General features: G+C 40.5%; 1 protein-coding gene across 2 annotated transcripts in view; it reads right to left on the bottom strand.

The window, feature by feature from the left end:
- Positions 1-17,596, bottom strand: part of IRAK3 (interleukin 1 receptor associated kinase 3) — a 53,156-nt gene that overhangs the window by 2,478 nt on the left and 33,082 nt on the right. For both annotated transcript variants that reach the window (XM_025402639.1, XM_025402640.1), the window contains 4 exons: positions 14,346-14,460; positions 12,769-12,887; positions 359-557; positions 34-96 (listed from right to left, as the gene is read on the bottom strand). In XM_025402639.1, the coding sequence (XP_025258424.1) occupies positions 34-96; positions 359-557; positions 12,769-12,887; positions 14,346-14,460 (496 nt within the window). The remainder of the gene's footprint in view (positions 1-33; positions 97-358; positions 558-12,768; positions 12,888-14,345; positions 14,461-17,596) is intronic.

Below are 17,596 nucleotides of genomic sequence, written 5' to 3'. Positions count from 1 at the left end.
AGAGATAGGTGCCAGGATGAAAACAATTCTTACCAGCTGGATATGTTTTGGATCATCTAACACTACTCTACATCCTGTCAGAACTTCCATTATGACCTACAAGGGATATATAGAAAGTCAGCTATCTTAAACATATACACACAATTTGTTGCAACTATTGACCATGACTATGAATACAGTTCATTCTAATTAATGACTTTATATTTTATTAATTGCTTGATTACAAAACATTAATATATAAGACGGGCTAACAGAAAATCAATGAGTCAAACGTTAAAACTCTTTGAAAAATTCTTAGAATCTAGAACATTCTTGGCAATAAACTCTCCTCCTTTGTTAACTGGCAGTTGGTACTCACAATTCCAAAGCTGTAGACGTCTGTTTTAATGGAAAGTTTCCCCTGTCTGATGTACTCTTCTGGCATGTACCACAGATGTTTACTGCTGCTGCTGGTCATATTTATGGTACAACTCTGATGTTCTATGTGGGACCGGAAGTGTGCCATGGCAAAATCAGTTAGTTTGGGTTGAAACTGATCATCCAAAAGGATGTTTGCACTAAAATTGCGATCAGGGACAAACAAGACAAAATATCATAAGGGCACTTCAGTGTAAACAAACATACTAAACTCACCTTCTTCACATCTGGTTAATTCACAACACTGTAAAATAAAGCCAAACAAACCTCCATGAACTACAGAACATTCTTTCATTTTTCTTAATGTGTAAATCCAAGTGTTATCTGCAACCTAGAACAAAAAGCTGACCGAGGAACAGTGGGCATTTCAAACTTAAAGATACATATGTGAAGTTGCTGTATAAAGCTGATGCTTTCTCAGAGAAACTGAAGTTAACCAAAACAGCTTTCCTTGTGCTTTTCTTACACTTACAGAGAATGTGAACTGAGTTTTAATCAGCTGGTTATGTGTCTGTTATGTGCAAGAGCTGTGCTGTGAAATGCTTGGCTTATGAGCACAGAGCCACTAACTTGGAATGATTTGAGGACTCTTTGGTAGTCCCTGCCCTCATGGCAGCCCTATCCCATGGTTTCATCTCTATGGTTTTACAGTCTTTGAGTTTTATTTAAACTACAAATGTTTACAGAGACAAAGGCAAAGTGCTTATAGTCAAGTTAAGCAGTTGTCACATTAAAACCTTAAGAATCATCTGACATTTTGGCTGAGGGTAGGCACTGGCTTACTTTTACCTTCAAAGGGCTGTCAAAGCAGGAACAGGAAAGCAAAGCCAAGAGAGAGATCCATTTCCCACTGCATACAGTCAGGAGTTCTGCCTTTCCCTGGCTCCGTGACCACCTACAGTTTCCTTCACCATGTAAGCCTCAGTGCCCTCTCTCCTCTCATATGAAATGATGAGAACAGAACTCTGGCGGGGGAAAACGAAATGCATAGCGTCCTCCGCAGCACTTGGTAATGCTCAAAAAATGGCAGCTAGGAGGAAGATTAGCAATCAATTCTAAGAGAACAGATGGATATTGAGAAGGAGGTGGGGCAGCCAACAGAAAGTCATGCACTTCCCGGCTTTACTTAGGGCTCTTCAGAGCTTGCTCTTTATCCCCTGAAACCAAAGCATCTAATAGTAGACCTGCCCATCCAAAATGCCCACAGGTATATTTGTAGTACGACAGGCTGTTACTAAAGGTGCTATAGCAACAGCCACGGGATATCAAGAAGTTCTTAATTCTGAACAAATTTTGAATCTTACAAAAGCTCCAGAAGTCTTTGCTATCCTTATACAGGTAGGTTAATGGGCAGACCCCAGTTCCATAGGTCTGAACTGCAGGTGTTCTTACTGTTCAGAGGACTCAGAGTCCTACTTCTATTTAGACAGTTTGGGGGAAACAGTTCAATGTATGAAGCTAAGGCCTCAAAGATTCTAGTCCAGACTTTGTTTAGGGCTGAGTTGACAATAGAAAAAACAAAGGGACTTCCAGTGGTCTTTTTTTTTTTTTTTGAGACAAAGTTTCGCTCTTGTCCCCCAGGCTGGAGCACATTGGTGCGATCACAGCTCACTGCAATCTCTGCCTCCCAGGTTCAAGTGATTCTCCTGCCTCAGCCTCCCGAGTAGCTGGGATTAGAGGCGCCTGCCACTATACCCGGGTAATTTAGTAGAGACGGAATTTCACCATGTTGACCAGGCTGGTCTTGAATTTCTGACTTCAGGTGATCCACCCGCCTCCGCCTCCCAAAGTGCTGGGATTACAGGCGTGAGCCACCGCGCCCAGACCCCGTGGTCTTTTAAGGATAAAGAGACACATTTTAAACTTTACTTCACTCCTCCTTCTGCTAAGGGTGGCAAGGGAATTGTAAAATCCAAAGCGCTCACCTTCTGAGCTCTAGGGCCTCTTATCAGCTGTGTGCTCTCAGCAGTTATGGAAGGAAAGTCAGAGAGGCCTGGTTCCCAAGGCTCATATCAATGAGCACAGTTGTCATTTCTCTCCTTGCCTTCTCCCTTCTCCCTAGAGAACCCAGTAGCTGCTAAAGCCAGCCTGGGCCTCACACACCCCCATCTGTCACTCCTCACCCACTCTTTTACTTTCTCACTTGGAGAACTGTTGACTAGCCTGACATACCTCAGATGAGGAACAGACTACAATCAGATCTGACTTCTGTCCAGCTCTAGATAAGGAGACTGTCAGTTCATAATCCCTTCTTCCCTAGGTTGACTCTTCAACGGATCAGATCAAGTCTGAGGCTCCTGGAGATGCCCTGAGGGTTTCAGAGTGCTGGGGACATTTGAATGCAGGAGTTTGCCAGTGGGCCAGGAGGCAAGGTGGGAATAAAAGGTTCTCCAGCCTTCATTGCCAGGACCCCTCCTTCTGCCCTTCAACTTTGGAGTCACTTCTGCGCGCTCCATTTCATTTCAGCACAGGGGGAGGGCAGGAATGTTCTGAATGGCAGATATGCAGTGTCAAACACCTAAACATCTTCCTCTACCACAGTTCTAAAAAAGGCATAGAATTATAATTGACAATGCCAGAATCATGAGAATGCAAAAGCTGAATTTTTGAAACACCAAAAAAAAAAAAAAAAAAAAAAAAAAAAACCCCTGAATCTTTTTTAAAGTACAAAAAGGGAGAAAGAAGACACAATAATAACAACAAAACCTTCAATCTAATTCACTTATTTGACCAATAGCAAAGCTGGTGGGATGCTTTCAGCAAATGGTGAGTCAGCTTCTGTGAAAGTTGGGCAGAAGGGAGTTGAGTAACCACAAACAATGCTTACATCATAAAACCCAGAGAGGACTTTGAGTCAGTGAAAGGCCATCAGCAAGATGTGAAATTATTCTAGTGTACTGAATTTACAGTTTGAATAATGACAATCCGTGAAAAGATAAGTCGTTTTCCAGCTGACTTTAGTGTATAACATAAATTTTTAGTCCAGTGATTTATTCTATTCTAAATAAAGGTTAGCAGTAGCTGAGGAAGAAGGATGTTCTGTTTTAGGAAAGCGGAAATTGCAAAAGGCCCTTCAACAATCAATTTCTACCTTAATTCTTTTCCCCTGCTTCAACCTTAAATAGACTGTTCAAACACAAAGTGCCTTCGGCTTCCATGCAGATCAGCTGAATAAGTTTATCCTGTGGGTGAAAATAAACTAACAAAATTAAGAACCTAAAATAATTAGAATCATGGCAATATCATGCAAAAGGGCAGCCTGCAAGCAACTGTGGCCACGAAAGAGATACATAAAAGATACCTTTGACCCATATCCATGGTCCATATCCTCAATTTCATGTTTCTACAATCTTATTTTTTCTACTCTTTATCACAAGGCTATTTACCTTAACAGAGATGCCATCCCCTCTCCAGATAATTCCTTTAACAGAATGATCATTGGTTGTACACTGAGGAAGTATGGAGAATCCTATACAGATGATGAGTTTGTAACCTGACTCTAGGATGTTACTTAATTTCTCTATTAGTAGGGGTCTCTAGGACAAGTTTTGGGGGACCTGAATTCCCCAAACAAATGCTACTTTGTAATGAGAATTGCTTTCTTTGCTCACTAGTTTATCTCCTAATTAAGTTCAATCCCTTGGACCTTAAACATAAGACAAGATGCTCCACCTAAATTATAAGGCAGGATTTGAATTCAAGTGCAAATATCATATTTGGCATGAAAGAGCATGATTGGTTTTTAAAGATATATATATATATATACACACACACACATATAATATATATACCGATATAATATATATACATATACATAGTATATAGTGTGTGTGTGTGTATATGTATGGGCCCAGCAGTCCAGCTCCTGGGTGCCTGGAAACTCTCAGGAAAGACCAGGACTCCAAAGAAGGATCTAGGGAAGAGGGGGCAGGGAGCCACAGATTGGCTCCAGATATAAAGAGGACCCAATGGCCCCTCTGGGACAGCCTGAGGCAATAGCACACATGTGCTATCTGTATTATGGCTGTTGCAACACCTAGACACCCCTCACCAAATGCCCTGCCTCCCCTAACTAGATGAGGCAAGACTCAGTTTCTCCTAGAACCTGCAGGCTACTAAAAAGTTGTGCACCCCACCCCAACTTAAGTGTACACTGCATCTTGCCTGGAATGCTACAAAACTGAAACCCTTTATTCCCGTGGGACTGCGGAGCTTTCTCTTTCATCCCCATTGAACCTAGGCAGGTCTGAGAGACACAGTATTCAAGCTTGTTTTTGCTTTGTTGGTATTAAATGAGAAAACGTAAGGACAGTGTTAAATGAGAAAACGTAAGGACAGTGACACTCACAGAGGGCTCAAAGTATGCTTTAAAGGATATAGGCTGGCTATTGTCCATCCTACGTCCATTACCTTACCTTAAAATCCCAAAAGGCTTGGTTGCATGTCTCTAGAAGAAGTCCAAAGACAGCAACTCAAGGAACAAAAATACAGGGGGTTGTAGGATGTCCCTGGAGATCTGAGGACCCTTCAGTTAGCTAATGTCAATAAACTGGCTGAGTTTCAAATAGTTCCAGAGAAGTTCTGGGCCAACATAACTAAAGTCATATTTCCAGACATTTTAAGACAATGGAGAGACAGAAAAAACTGGCAAGTACTGTGCATACGTGTATGTATCTATGTGTATAAGTAAATGAATGTTGGGGCTTAGAGTGGTGGCAAATAGAATTAATAGGGGAAATTTTAATTTATGTCATACTTAATTGTTTTGCCACCCCTTAGAAAAAATCAAATTTGGATATTTTAGAAGAAGGGAGGCACTAGGGGAAAATAGGAAAATCTGAGGAAAAAGAATTGTATATATCTAAAATTTTTCTGAAAGATAAAAATAGGCTTTTTGAGGGGGTTAAGAGGGAGAGGGAGGAGACTGATTAAAGAATCTATCAGTCAAACAAAGAAAGAGACTTTGGATTCCCTGTAGGCTTCGACATGCCTGTTAAACAATGAGCTAGGCTCTAACTTTCCCGTCTAGGGATAAAGGCAGGAGGAGCCTGGGTCTTCAGGCAAGGGTGTCCTGGTCGCAGGGAAGGGCCAACCTGTGGCCCCCTATGCCCTCTTCCCAACCACTCAGTTTTTCTAGTCTTTCTGAAAGGAAATTATCCATGCACTCACTCACTCTGACCTTACATCTCTGATCAATTTCCATTAAAAAAAAAAAAGTCCATTTAGAGGCAAATAGCTTCTTCCTTCCTTTCTTTCCTAGACCACTTCCCTTGTATGAAAGACTGTTTCACTTGGCAAGAGACAAATGGCAATACTGATTAAAGAACATGATTTTATAGGAAACATTAGAAATGTTCACCAAGATTATCTCTTTGCTTTGGAAACATTAGCAGGAATGAAATGTCTGGGATGGAAAATGCTGAGGATAAAATGCATTTCCATTTAAAATAGTTCATAAATGTGAAAACAATTAAGCTCACTAAGGGATAGGAGGGAAATAACAAGGAAGTTTACTGCTTTCAGATGCTTTTAAGTGATCCTGTAAGTCAAAAACCTCTTCGTTTCTCCAATAAAAATGTGAGGGTCTTTGCCAAGAATACAGGCTGCAACTTTTCAAGATTCTTTTCTTTAAATCCTTTCCTTCTCAAATTCCACCACCTGGAAGCAGATTTTGTTTTTATAACATTCTCTTTGAAGAGTTCAAATTACTGAGACATTTTTTTAGCTAAATAAACCCCCAGACTTGTTGAAAGCACCTTGGAAACATGGGTATTGCTTCTCCTGTGGGTGTTTCTGAGCTGTGTCTTTGATAGCTTCTTCCTTAGAAAGCTATCTACTCTCACTGCTTTCCAGGCCCGATGTCCCCTTCAATGCCTGTTGCTACTGCCAATTTCCCCAGGAGTCCAATGTCAGCATTTCCAAATTTCTGCACACTAATTATGCTCTCCTCTCCTTCCCAATTGCCCTGTCTCTGCCGATGACACCAACATATTTCCAGTAATCCCAGACCTTTAATTCCTTAAAAAGTGTATGATGATTGGACTCACACAAACATGGAATGCAACCTCCCTTTTTCCTTCCACAGCCATGAGACAGAGGCCAGTCACTAATCTCTGTAAGCCTCAGCTTTCTCCTCTATCAAATGGAGATAATAACTGTAACACCTGAACTCAGGCTTGCTGGGAGGATTGCTAACAAGTTATTCAGCAGGTGTTGATGTCAGGTGAAAAGTCTCTGGTCTCATTGAGCTCCCTCATCTGATGGCAGTCTATCCGCTACCCGTAAGGTATTAGTACTTACTATGCAGTCAGGACAAATTGTGCTTTCTGCTGTCTTGGCCTCTCTCCATTCTGTTCCCCTCATCTTGAAAACACTCTCCCCTGCTTTATTTTTATCCGAATCCTCTCCACAGCCATAAGATTCACTTCCTCCATGAACTTTTCACTTGACCGCTCTGAATTCCAGTGCTCCTCCTTTCTCCAAAATTCCTACTGTACAGCCCCAACGACATCATTTGACACTTACAGGGAGATCACCTGATGTTGTTTACTTAAGCATAATGTTGAGTCTATAACAGGGTCACATTCTCCTGTAACAGCCCTAGACTCGTGAGTGTAGAGCCCAGGACAAAAATAGGCAGGTGTAATGTCAAAGAATTGACAGCAACAAGAGGTCACCTTAAGACTGTCTTGGTTGGCTCCGAATGTGCAAGTGTGAAAACTTTTGGCCGCTCTCTGGCCACAGAAAGACAGACAAGCCCTGGGTCTGAACTCTGATTTCTTTTTCTTCTTTTTGTTTTGTTTGTTTGTTTGTTTTAGACAGAGTCTCGCTCTGTCACCCAGGCTGTAGTGCAGTGATGCAATTTTAGCTCACTGCAACCTCCACCTCCTGGGTTCAAGCAATTCTCCTGCCTCAGCCTCCAGAGTAGCTGGGACTACAAGCGCTCGCCACCATGCCTGGTTAATTTTTTTTTTTTTTTTTTTTTGTATTTTTAGTAGAGATGGAGTTTCAGCATGTTGGCCAGGCTGGTCTCAAACTCCTGACCTCAAGTGATCTGCCTACCTCGGTCTCCCAAAGTGCTGGGATTATAGGTGTGAGCCACCGCACCTGGCCTGAACACAGATTTCTGGTGGTCTTCCCACATCCACATCCTCATCCTCATCCTCCCTTCTCCCTGCTGAAGACATGAGTACCATTTCACTTTGCTTTAGACAAAAGATGTTATTCATACTTTGGGCACCAGGCTGCTGAATAATGACTTTCCAGCTTTCATTTTAAAAACTATTTTAAAACCATAAAAATGACAGATTATCCAGCTTCTTTACTGATAAAATTAATTACACAGAATGATTGAACTGATAACTTAAGGATTTAATTTAGTAACTTGAGACTGTCTTTTGGAACTTTTTCCAATTATTTGGCTTGAGATAGTAAGGTCTGATGCCAAGTTATTTTTGTCTAATAAACTTTATGTTATTGTTAGACTAGAACATACTTCTTTAAATACAATCTAAAGAACATAAAGAAGTAAAAAAAATAAGCCATTGAAAAATAAGCTATAGTTTCTCCAACCAAATAAAATGTTGTTGATATTTTGGTATGTTTTACTTTTAATATTTTTTTAATGCATGAATTTGTAGTTATACAAAGTTATAATTATATACTATATGTTACTTTAATTTGGTCTTTTCCACTTAATCTCACCGTATGTACATTGTTCCATGTTATTTCATACTGTTAAAAACATAATAATATCAAAGATTTAGGATAAAGTATTCTGTGACTCATCACTCTGAAGCCCAAATACAGAAAAGAAAATAAAGGTAACAGCATCTTCCATTGTTCACTCCTCTAATAAAAACAGAGCCCCGAATTACTCAGGGAAAAGGCCACTGTTTAACACAGATTTTGAGATGTCCTTTTCTGAGCCAATTTTCGGAGCTGTACAATAAAACTTCATCTCTCCCTCCTAGAAGCTGTCTCCCTTACACAGATTTAGAAAATTAATACGACAAAGGCAGAAGAGGCAGGGATTTCAGACAGCTCAGTCCTAAAAGCACTGACCTACACACAGAGGGATCAAGACTCAGAGAGGCCCAGGTTTAGAGCACAGTGAAGGATTCATTTAAAAGAGATTCAGGAGGGTAATCTAGGTCAGCCAATCACATCTGGCCGAGGCTGCTGGGGCCTGACTGTCATTACCATCTGACAGGTGTTCAGTATCCCAAATGAACTGAGTTGGTCTCGTTCCATTTTCTAGAGAACAGGTGTGCACACCACCAAACACTAGGGGAAAATCCACTGTTACAGTTGGCACTAATTAACATCTTTGCTGGCAGGCTCAGCAGAAAGGCCAAGAGTTCAATGACTGTGGAAGGGACTGATTTGCTTTGGAACAGGCAGGGATACACTGACGAGCCCTTGTGAAACCACAGTTCTCTAACAAATGCCCACAGCCACGGATCTCCATACCCTGACACGTGCCTGGGTATGCACATTTTATGAATGGGTTACATTGAAATCCTTGAACTCTTTGGAACACTCAGAAAGGCAACAATTGTCAGCAGCCCCACCACCAAGTAAAATATAAAATACATTGCTAGATGCATTTCAAGCCCTGTCTCTTCCATAATATTCTTGTTTCTGATCAGATCTCTCTGGGTACTCTGTATCTTTGTTACCTGTTGGGTATTCTGTCTAGTAGTGTTGCTTAAATGATTTTTATAGTTCTGTACATCCAGACGAGTTCCTGGGATAGTGACCTGGAAGAACTGGTCTCCTTTTAAGTTGTGAGAACCTTTTGGTTTCCACCTATATCCTAGACGAGCTACAGACTCTCACTAGAGCCCAGCTTGTCAAACCTAGTTCCTCAGCCTAGTCAGCATCTAAAGCCTCATTCCATCCCCTGCTCACCACAGTCCTTATTCTTCTCTAGCCTCACTTTACCTTATTCTCCAACCTTGTCCTTTCTTTTCCAACCAACTGATTTCTCTTGCTTTTACCATATACGTGACAATTCTTTACTCTGTTCCTTTGAACAAATTATTGCCTCCACCAGGAATATTCTCTCCCCTTCTTTCAACCAATCCCACTTTTTCCAAGACCTGGCTTGGAACTCCCTAACGAGAGGAAGCCTTGTCAGACCAGCCACTCAGCGGGCATAGTTACCGTTGCACTACACATTTTGTGTTTATGTTATCTTTCTGATTACCAGGTTGAACCTTCAAGGACAAGACTATCATCAGCAATGTCTCTCCCACTGTGGTCTAACACAATGATCTGTACACAACAGATGTTCTATAAACATTTGTGAAATAAGATGAATGGGATTCTCAAGATATTTAATAAACACTTTTTTTTTAAGTGGAGAATGGGGTTTCACCATGTTGGCCAGGCTGGTCTCAAACTCCTGGCCTCACGTAATTGACCCACTTTGGCCTCCCAAAGTGCTGGGACTACGAGCGTAAGCCACCACACCTGGTCAGTAAACATATTAACAGAGAAGTAATTTTTCTTAAACTAGAGCTTAGTCAGTGGGTCCACTTTTCAAACACTATAAACTGACGATAGAGGGAAGAGTGTTAAGTAAAAAGACTGATTGGCCACCACAGTACTTGGTCTCTGCCATTGTGCCACTCCCACCACTTCTCGACCAGTTAGGACAGGAGTTACCACTGAAGATGTGTATGCTCTGTGCCAAGGACCTTATGTCATTTAACCCTAGGAGATAGAAGCTATTATTCTACTACTAGCCTTTTGCAGAGGGGAAGATTGAGGCTTGCAGACATTAAGCAATTTGCTCAGAATCGCATTTTAAGTGGAAAGTCTCTCTGATTTAAACATTATGGGGACAATGAGCTAAGAGAAAAGGATGGGAGGAGGGTGGGGAGCAAAGTACGTGAAAAACAAAAATCTTTGTGTCACATTTTTCAGAACTCTGTCCTGTCAAATCTTCCTTTATAACTATGGTGGCTGCCATCTCCCAACATGACTCCACGCACCCCCAGCCCCACCCTTTCCCACCCCGTCCTTTACCACCCCACTTGGCTCCCTCCTTGGGTCCCAGGGAGGCTCTGGTTCCCCAGCAGGAAGAGTTGGCTAAAGATGGCTCACAGCTGAGCCACAGTCTGGGAACTGTCTTGGTAGAAGCGAGTTGCCTCACGCAGCCACATTACTGCTCCACAAGACGGCTGGTCAGATGCAGGGCTGCAAAGTCCAGAGTGCCCTACCTGCCTCTGGGATGTCTTTGAAGGACCATCCCAGCTTCAGTGCTTCCCCATAGCATGGACTGAGGCCTCTAGGACAACAATATCCCAACTCAACCTCTCCAGCTGCCCAATCCTGCCTTTTTCCTTTCCTCGCTTCATTTGCTGTGCCTGAGAGCCCTCTCTTAAAAATCTCCTGCAGGTAAATCTATGCTTCTGAGCCCACTTCCTGGGAACCTGCCTGAAGACACGGACCAACAGCAAGAAAGTGGAAATGAGGGCCCAAAGCCTGTGCTCTCACCAAATACCAGGAGAGAGACGCTGTCACATCCAAATCACCTTGCCCAATTTCAGCTGTGAAAAATAACCGGATATGGGCAGAGCTTGCCTCTGCCTCCCTCCCTGCCCTGATGCTCCCTTTGCTTCAGTTAGTGACTCTCTGTCTCCGTCTCCCATCAAGAGCCAAAACCCCAACACCTTCTCTTTTCTTTCTCCTTCAAACTCTGCATTCAGGAAAGGATTTGATGAACTCAGCCACACAAAAGAAAACTTAATAAAATTAATCTGTTACTTCTTGGGGATTTAAAATAAGCTAATACTTACTTTAAGTTTAGACCAAAGGAAGAATATGTTTAGCAACATTCCAGATATGTATTTACTCAGTAAAACATATACTTGAGCACTTAGTGTGCTCAGTGTTGGTTGCAAACTGAGTGGAGAAGGGATTGTTTTAGGTTGTGGGCGGCCACCTAAGCCCTTTGAAAGCAATTCAATAGATAACTCCACTGACTCAAGACCCTCACGGTCCCTCTGTATTCAGGTCCCTTGAGTGTGCATTAATTTTATGCTGTTTCTACAAAGCCACTAGCATTTGCTGGATTGCCACACTGCAACAAGCACAGACATCTATCAGTAGGTCATCCCACCCCTCTAGAACTAAGTAAAACCTAGAGTCTTTTCCTATGGAGTTCATTTCATCCAAAAAACAAGTAAGTAATCAGCTCCTCTTCTGCCCAAGTCAAAAGCATCCTACAAATTTTTTTTCAAGATACTGGGAAATGGTTCAGAAGCAGCAGCAGTCTTTTAAATTCAGTCTTCCTTGATATTCAGCAAAGGTGTATTCATGTACTTTTGGACAGTTTCAAGATAAAGGGCAAATAGAAAAAAATTCACCGGCAGGGGGTATCTAGTCTGTGCGAATGATTCTTTATGCCTAGAAGAAGAAATGTGGGAGATGTTGCTTCTAATTTTCTCATGTCTCAAAAAATGAACACTGGGGTTGCTGCTCAGCTTGTCGTAGGTTAATACATAAAGTTACGAGACAGCAGGCTCAGTAGGATGAGCAAGACACTGGAGACTCAAGGACAAACAATTTGTATCGCTATTTACTACTGCCAGCTTGCTAGGAATCCCCATTTAAGTTGCTTCATTTTTCTTTAAGCTTCAGTTTTTAAAAAAAGTAGATAAAGACAGGTTCATTTCACAAAGTGCCATTAATAATTACTAAAATACAGATGCTTCTCAACTTATGAGGTTACATCCTGACAAACTCATGGTAAGTCGAAAATGCATTTAATACACCTAACCTACCGAACATCCTAGCTTAGCCTAGTCTATGTTAAATGTGCTCAGAACAATTATATTAGCCTACAGTTGGGCAAAATCATCTCGTGCAAAGGCTAGTTTATAATAAAGTGTTAACTACCTCATAGAATAAATTGAATACTGTACTGAAACTGAAAAACAGAATGACTGTATGGGGATACTCAAAGTATGATTTCTACTTAACACGTATCACTTTTGTGCCATTGTAAAGTCCAAAAAAATCATTTCGTTGAATCATCATAAATTGGGACCATCTGTACACAGAATTGTCTATCCTACATTGTTCATTAATAATTCCCAAAGATAATGCAAACCCTCTTTTTGGCAACATACATATAGCTTTTTAAATTTGGTAGACACATTTTCATTAATAAAAATATAGGATTTACCTAGATGACAGTTCTTCACACACACACACACACACACACACACACACACACACATACCAGGAGAACTACAGCAGAGAATAGTGTGAAGTATGACTCATGTGTGAGGATAAAAGAAGCTTTCAGGAATAACCAAAAGCTCTGGAATCATTTACCTTGATATACTGCCACAGATGACCGAGCATGGTTGAACGTTGTGCAGGTAGTGAATGGCTTTGGATATTCCTATTAATATACTGATTCGAACATGCCAAGGGAGTGGGGCCATGTCACCCTAAAACGACAACAGCAATTGGTTTGGTTGCACTTTCTGAGTAAAAACTACCTATGTATTCCTTATGCAGACATACACCAGAATAGAAGCAGATAGCAAGGTGGGGTGAGGTGGGTGAATCAACGTTTTGGTTTTCCAGAACTTATTTTTAATTCCAGATGGGTTTCCTTCTGCTACTGATGACAGTTCTAGGCCTCTTTATAGACAGTGAAAATACTCCATACTTCTTAATATTAGCTTAATCAAAACATAGCTAGTAAGGTAACACTACTTAAAAGTTAATTAAATAAGATTTTTAAGTTACTTGTGGTAGAATAGTATGAGTAATTGAGACAATCTGCTTTTATTTTCATCCTCACTGAAACTTAACCTATTTGGAATCAATTTTTAAACTTAACCTCCAAAAACATCTAATGAGGGATCATGGCATTTATTCAACCTCCTTCTCTCTCTCTCTCTCCCTCTCTCTGTCTCTCTCTCTCTCTCTCTCTTTTTTTTTTTTTTTTTTTTTGAGACAAGGTCTCACTCCGTGTCACCCAGGCTGGAGTACAGTGGCACAATCGTAGCTCACTACAGCCTCCATGTCCCTGGGCTCAAGCAATTGTCCTGCCTCTGCCTCTCAAGTAGATGGGACAGGCATGTGCCACCATGACCAGCAATTTATTTACTTACTTATTTGAGGCAGAGTCTTGCTCTGTCGCCCAGACTGGAGTGCAATGGCACAATCTCCAGGCTGGAGTGCAATGGCACAATCTCGGCTCGCTGCAACCTCTGCCTCCCAGGTTCAAGCGATTCTCCTGCCTCAGTCTCCTGAGTAGCTGGGATTACAGGTGCGCACTACCACACCCAGCTAATTTTTGTATTTTTAGTGGATATGGGGTTTCACCATGTTGGTCAGGCTAGTCCCGAACTCCTGACCTCGTGATCCACCCACCTTGCCCTCCCAAAGTGCTGGTATTACAGGCATGAGCCACCGTGCCCAGCCTATTCATTTTTTTAGTAGAGGCGAGATCTGGCTATGTTGTCCAGGCTGCCTCTTTCTCTTTAGAGTCTGTGTCACTGTTATGGAAATCCTTTGTATTGAAGGATACTTTATATAAAGTTATACAAATTAAAATTATCTAAGGAATAAGAGTAGTTGATGCCAACTCCCTGGAGGTACAGAACCAAATATAATATAACATGGTTGCCAAAAGATTTGCTGGGTTCTTACTACATAATGAGTAAGAACCCAATATGGTTGCCAAAATGTTGCACAAAACACGTTAACTCAGGTATTTGCTCAGCCTCCTAAAAGTAAGAAATTAATCCAAGAAGTACTGCTTCCTTGGGAAACCCATCCTTCGCTTTCCCCTCATGCAAACACATCTTGCCTCCCAGCTCTCCCAGATGGTTTCAGCAGCTCTCCCAGGACTTCAGGGGGTCAGAGGATCAGACAGAATAATAGAAAGAACTTACTGCACACTGCAATCTGTCAAAAAGTGTTCCATTTCTCATGTATGGATAAACCAGACAGAACTTCTCAGTCTCTGTAAAATATGCAGCCAACTCTAGTATGTTTGGATGGTGAAACCTTGAAACAAAAGATGTTTTAAAGCCATCAAATTGCGTATTCAGACAGGAAATGAACAACGCTCTGGTGTGGGAGTAGTAAGGTGGGATGGAGAATAGGCTTAAAGCAGAATATAAATTTGGCTGGACACATTGGGCACAGGACACAGATTTGCTTTCCAAATTGGTCTAAAGAGTTCTAATGGCAGGGCACGGTGGCTCACACCTGTAATCCCAGCAATTTGGGAGGCCGAGGCGGGCAGATCACTTGAGGTCAGGAGTTTGAGACCTGCCTGGCCAACATGGTGAAATCCTATTTCTACTAAAAACACAAAAATTAGCCGGGCATGGTGGTGAGCACCTGGTTATTCCAGCTACTCAGAAGGCTGAGGCAGGAGAATTGCTTGAACCGGGAGGCAGAGGTTGCAGTGAACCTAGATCATGTCACTGCACTCCAGCCTGGGTGACAAGAGTGAGACTGCACCTCAAAAAAAAAAAAAAAAAAAAAAAAAAAAAAAAAAAATTCTAGCAAATACTAGTTACTGTTTTTGATTGACTGTAATCATGTAAATATAAATAAAACATCCAAATATAAGGCACAAATTTTCAAAAAATAAAGAGTTTTAAAGATTTGTAATATTGGAAACTTTACAAAAGATAGCACTATTCAATATTAACTTATTTTTATCAATATGAAAGACAACATGACTTATTAAGTAAAAACAGGACAACTAAAATTGTTAGTTTGATTTATTTAAGTATATAAGTTTAAGTCACCAAAACATAAGAATAAATACCATTTTCATTCATCCACTTATTGAGCACTACTATGTCAGGTACTGTGCTAGATACCAGTTACACAGCTGAAAAGAGATGTCAGTGTCTTCACAAAGCTTGCATTATTGTCTAAATCCATATGACTAGTAATGTTTGATGTTGAGAGTATATCACTGATTTTAAATCACAGATTTCTATGTCAGTGTAGCATACATTTCTCAGGCTTTTTTTCCCCTAATAATCATTTATTAGCTTATTAACAAAAACTATATTCCTCAATAGTGTGTGCTATCACTATGAGCCCAGGTAACAACTATGAAACATAAAATGTGAAATTCACACATACTGTGAGCTCAGTTTAATTCAAAAATTACTTATGGGATACCTACTATGTTCTGGGCAGGCTTGGGGATATTAAAATAAATCTGTAAAAAATATTCTGTTTATAAAAGCCTATTATTCATTTCTGCAGTAGCAAAATTTTCCTATAAACACACACATTCCTATATATATTGTGCATATGTGGTGGGGGAGGGGGGTTCTGATTCCTTTTCTTCTTCTTACTTCAAGGAAGGAAGCGTGTGTGTGTGTGTGTGTGTGTGTGTGTGTGTGTATACATGTACACACACAGAGAAGTTTTTATTTTTAAATATATCAAAGTCTTCTGTGATACAAGATCCCTACACCTATTATGATTCCAACTATACCTATAAAATGAAAAGCAATGGATTGAAAGGAAATTGAGGTAGTGTATTTAACAGTCCGTGTATACCTGGTTGGTTCTTCTGCAACTTAAAATAATTCAGAGAGACGAATCTTCTGGAAGGCAGTAGATAGTGGACATCGGATAGACACAGCCATGGCCTGGTGCTCTACTCTCTTGCTCAGAGAGGAGAAAAGACCATGTGCTTATTTTTAAGTATTACTGATCAAACGGAAAAACGGATACTTTAGAGGTTACCAAGGTATGGAACGTGGAGATACCTTGGAGAAAGTTTGCTGGTTTTGTACCTGTGGACCCATGCCACCTAACTTTTTGCTACAAATTTTTAAATCAGTAGGGTTTTAGATTATATACATCAGAAGGTTAGCAGATCTGATACCTTCTAAAATCACTTCAGCAAACATTCTGAGTGCCTTGTTCAGACAAAATTATGCAAGCCCCATGGTGTGGTAAACAGACTTGAACAACTAACCTGGGATTGAATCTCCGGTCTTTTTAACGACTGTGTTAACTTGGGCAAGTTATTTAATTGCTCTGAGCCTGTTCCTTTAACTGTAATCAGTAATTAAAACATCTATTTCCAAGGTTCTTATGAAAATTAAATAAAAGGTTAAGCCAAAAGCCAGGTCCTCAAAAATTATTAGCTTTTCCCCCTTCCCTTGAGAAAGGAGGGAAAAAAGGAATCAGAAGTCACATTCTATGGAGTTTACAATTCTGTTTAAGGTAATTCCCTTAATATTAAACTAAAGAAACCTCATCCTTCAGGTCTCAGCTTAGATATTATTTCTATCAAGAAACCCATTCTGCTGCTCATCCCCCAAGTTATCATTCCCTCCTCTGTGCTCCTATTTCTCATCTTACCACTTAGTTTATTGAAATTGTCTGTTTACTTAGGAATTTCTCTCCCAATCCCATTTTTGATAGTACATTCTAAGAGGAGAAAGCTGCATCTGCCTTAGTCACATCTGAGAAGATGATTTAGGAAATAACTTGGATCTTATAGAAAAGGTAGGATGTACCTCACTTTCCTCATCTGCAAAATGGGGATAACAGGAGAATTTATCTCATTGGATGGTCATGAGGATTAATGAATTAACACACGTAAAGCACTTGAAATAGGGCCTAACACAAAATAAATATTAGCAAAATAAAAATGGTACCCCAGGAATAGTCAACATTATAAAATTGTAAATGTCTCCAGATTAATCTATAAAGTTATTAAAATTCCATTAAAAATGCCAACAGAATTTTTGAAGCCTAGACAAGCTGTTGTTGTAGTTCACAGAAAATATCTCACCAGATAAACAAATGGATCAGGTAAATAAATGTAAAAAATGAAGCCATGAAAGTACTGGAAAAAATGGGAGAACTATTTTATTAGGTTGGTGCAAAAATTATTGCGGTTTTTGCCCAGCTACTAGGGAGGCTGAGGCAGAAGAATGGTGTGAACCCAGGAGGCAGAGCTTGCAGTGAGCTGAAATGGAACCACTTCACTCCAGCCTGGGTGACAGAGCAAGACTCCGTCTCAAAAAAAAAAAAAAAAAAAAAAAAGTATTGTTTACTTTTAATGGCAAAAAACGTGATAACTTTTAATGGCAAAACTGCAATAACTTTTACACCAACCTAAATATAACTTCTTAATGGAAAAGGCCTTTTA

Source organism: Theropithecus gelada, chromosome 11, assembly GCF_003255815.1.
Source record: "Theropithecus gelada isolate Dixy chromosome 11, Tgel_1.0, whole genome shotgun sequence".
Classification (NCBI taxonomy): domain Eukaryota; kingdom Metazoa; phylum Chordata; class Mammalia; order Primates; family Cercopithecidae; genus Theropithecus; species Theropithecus gelada.
This window is presented reverse-complemented; position numbering and strand designations above follow the sequence as displayed.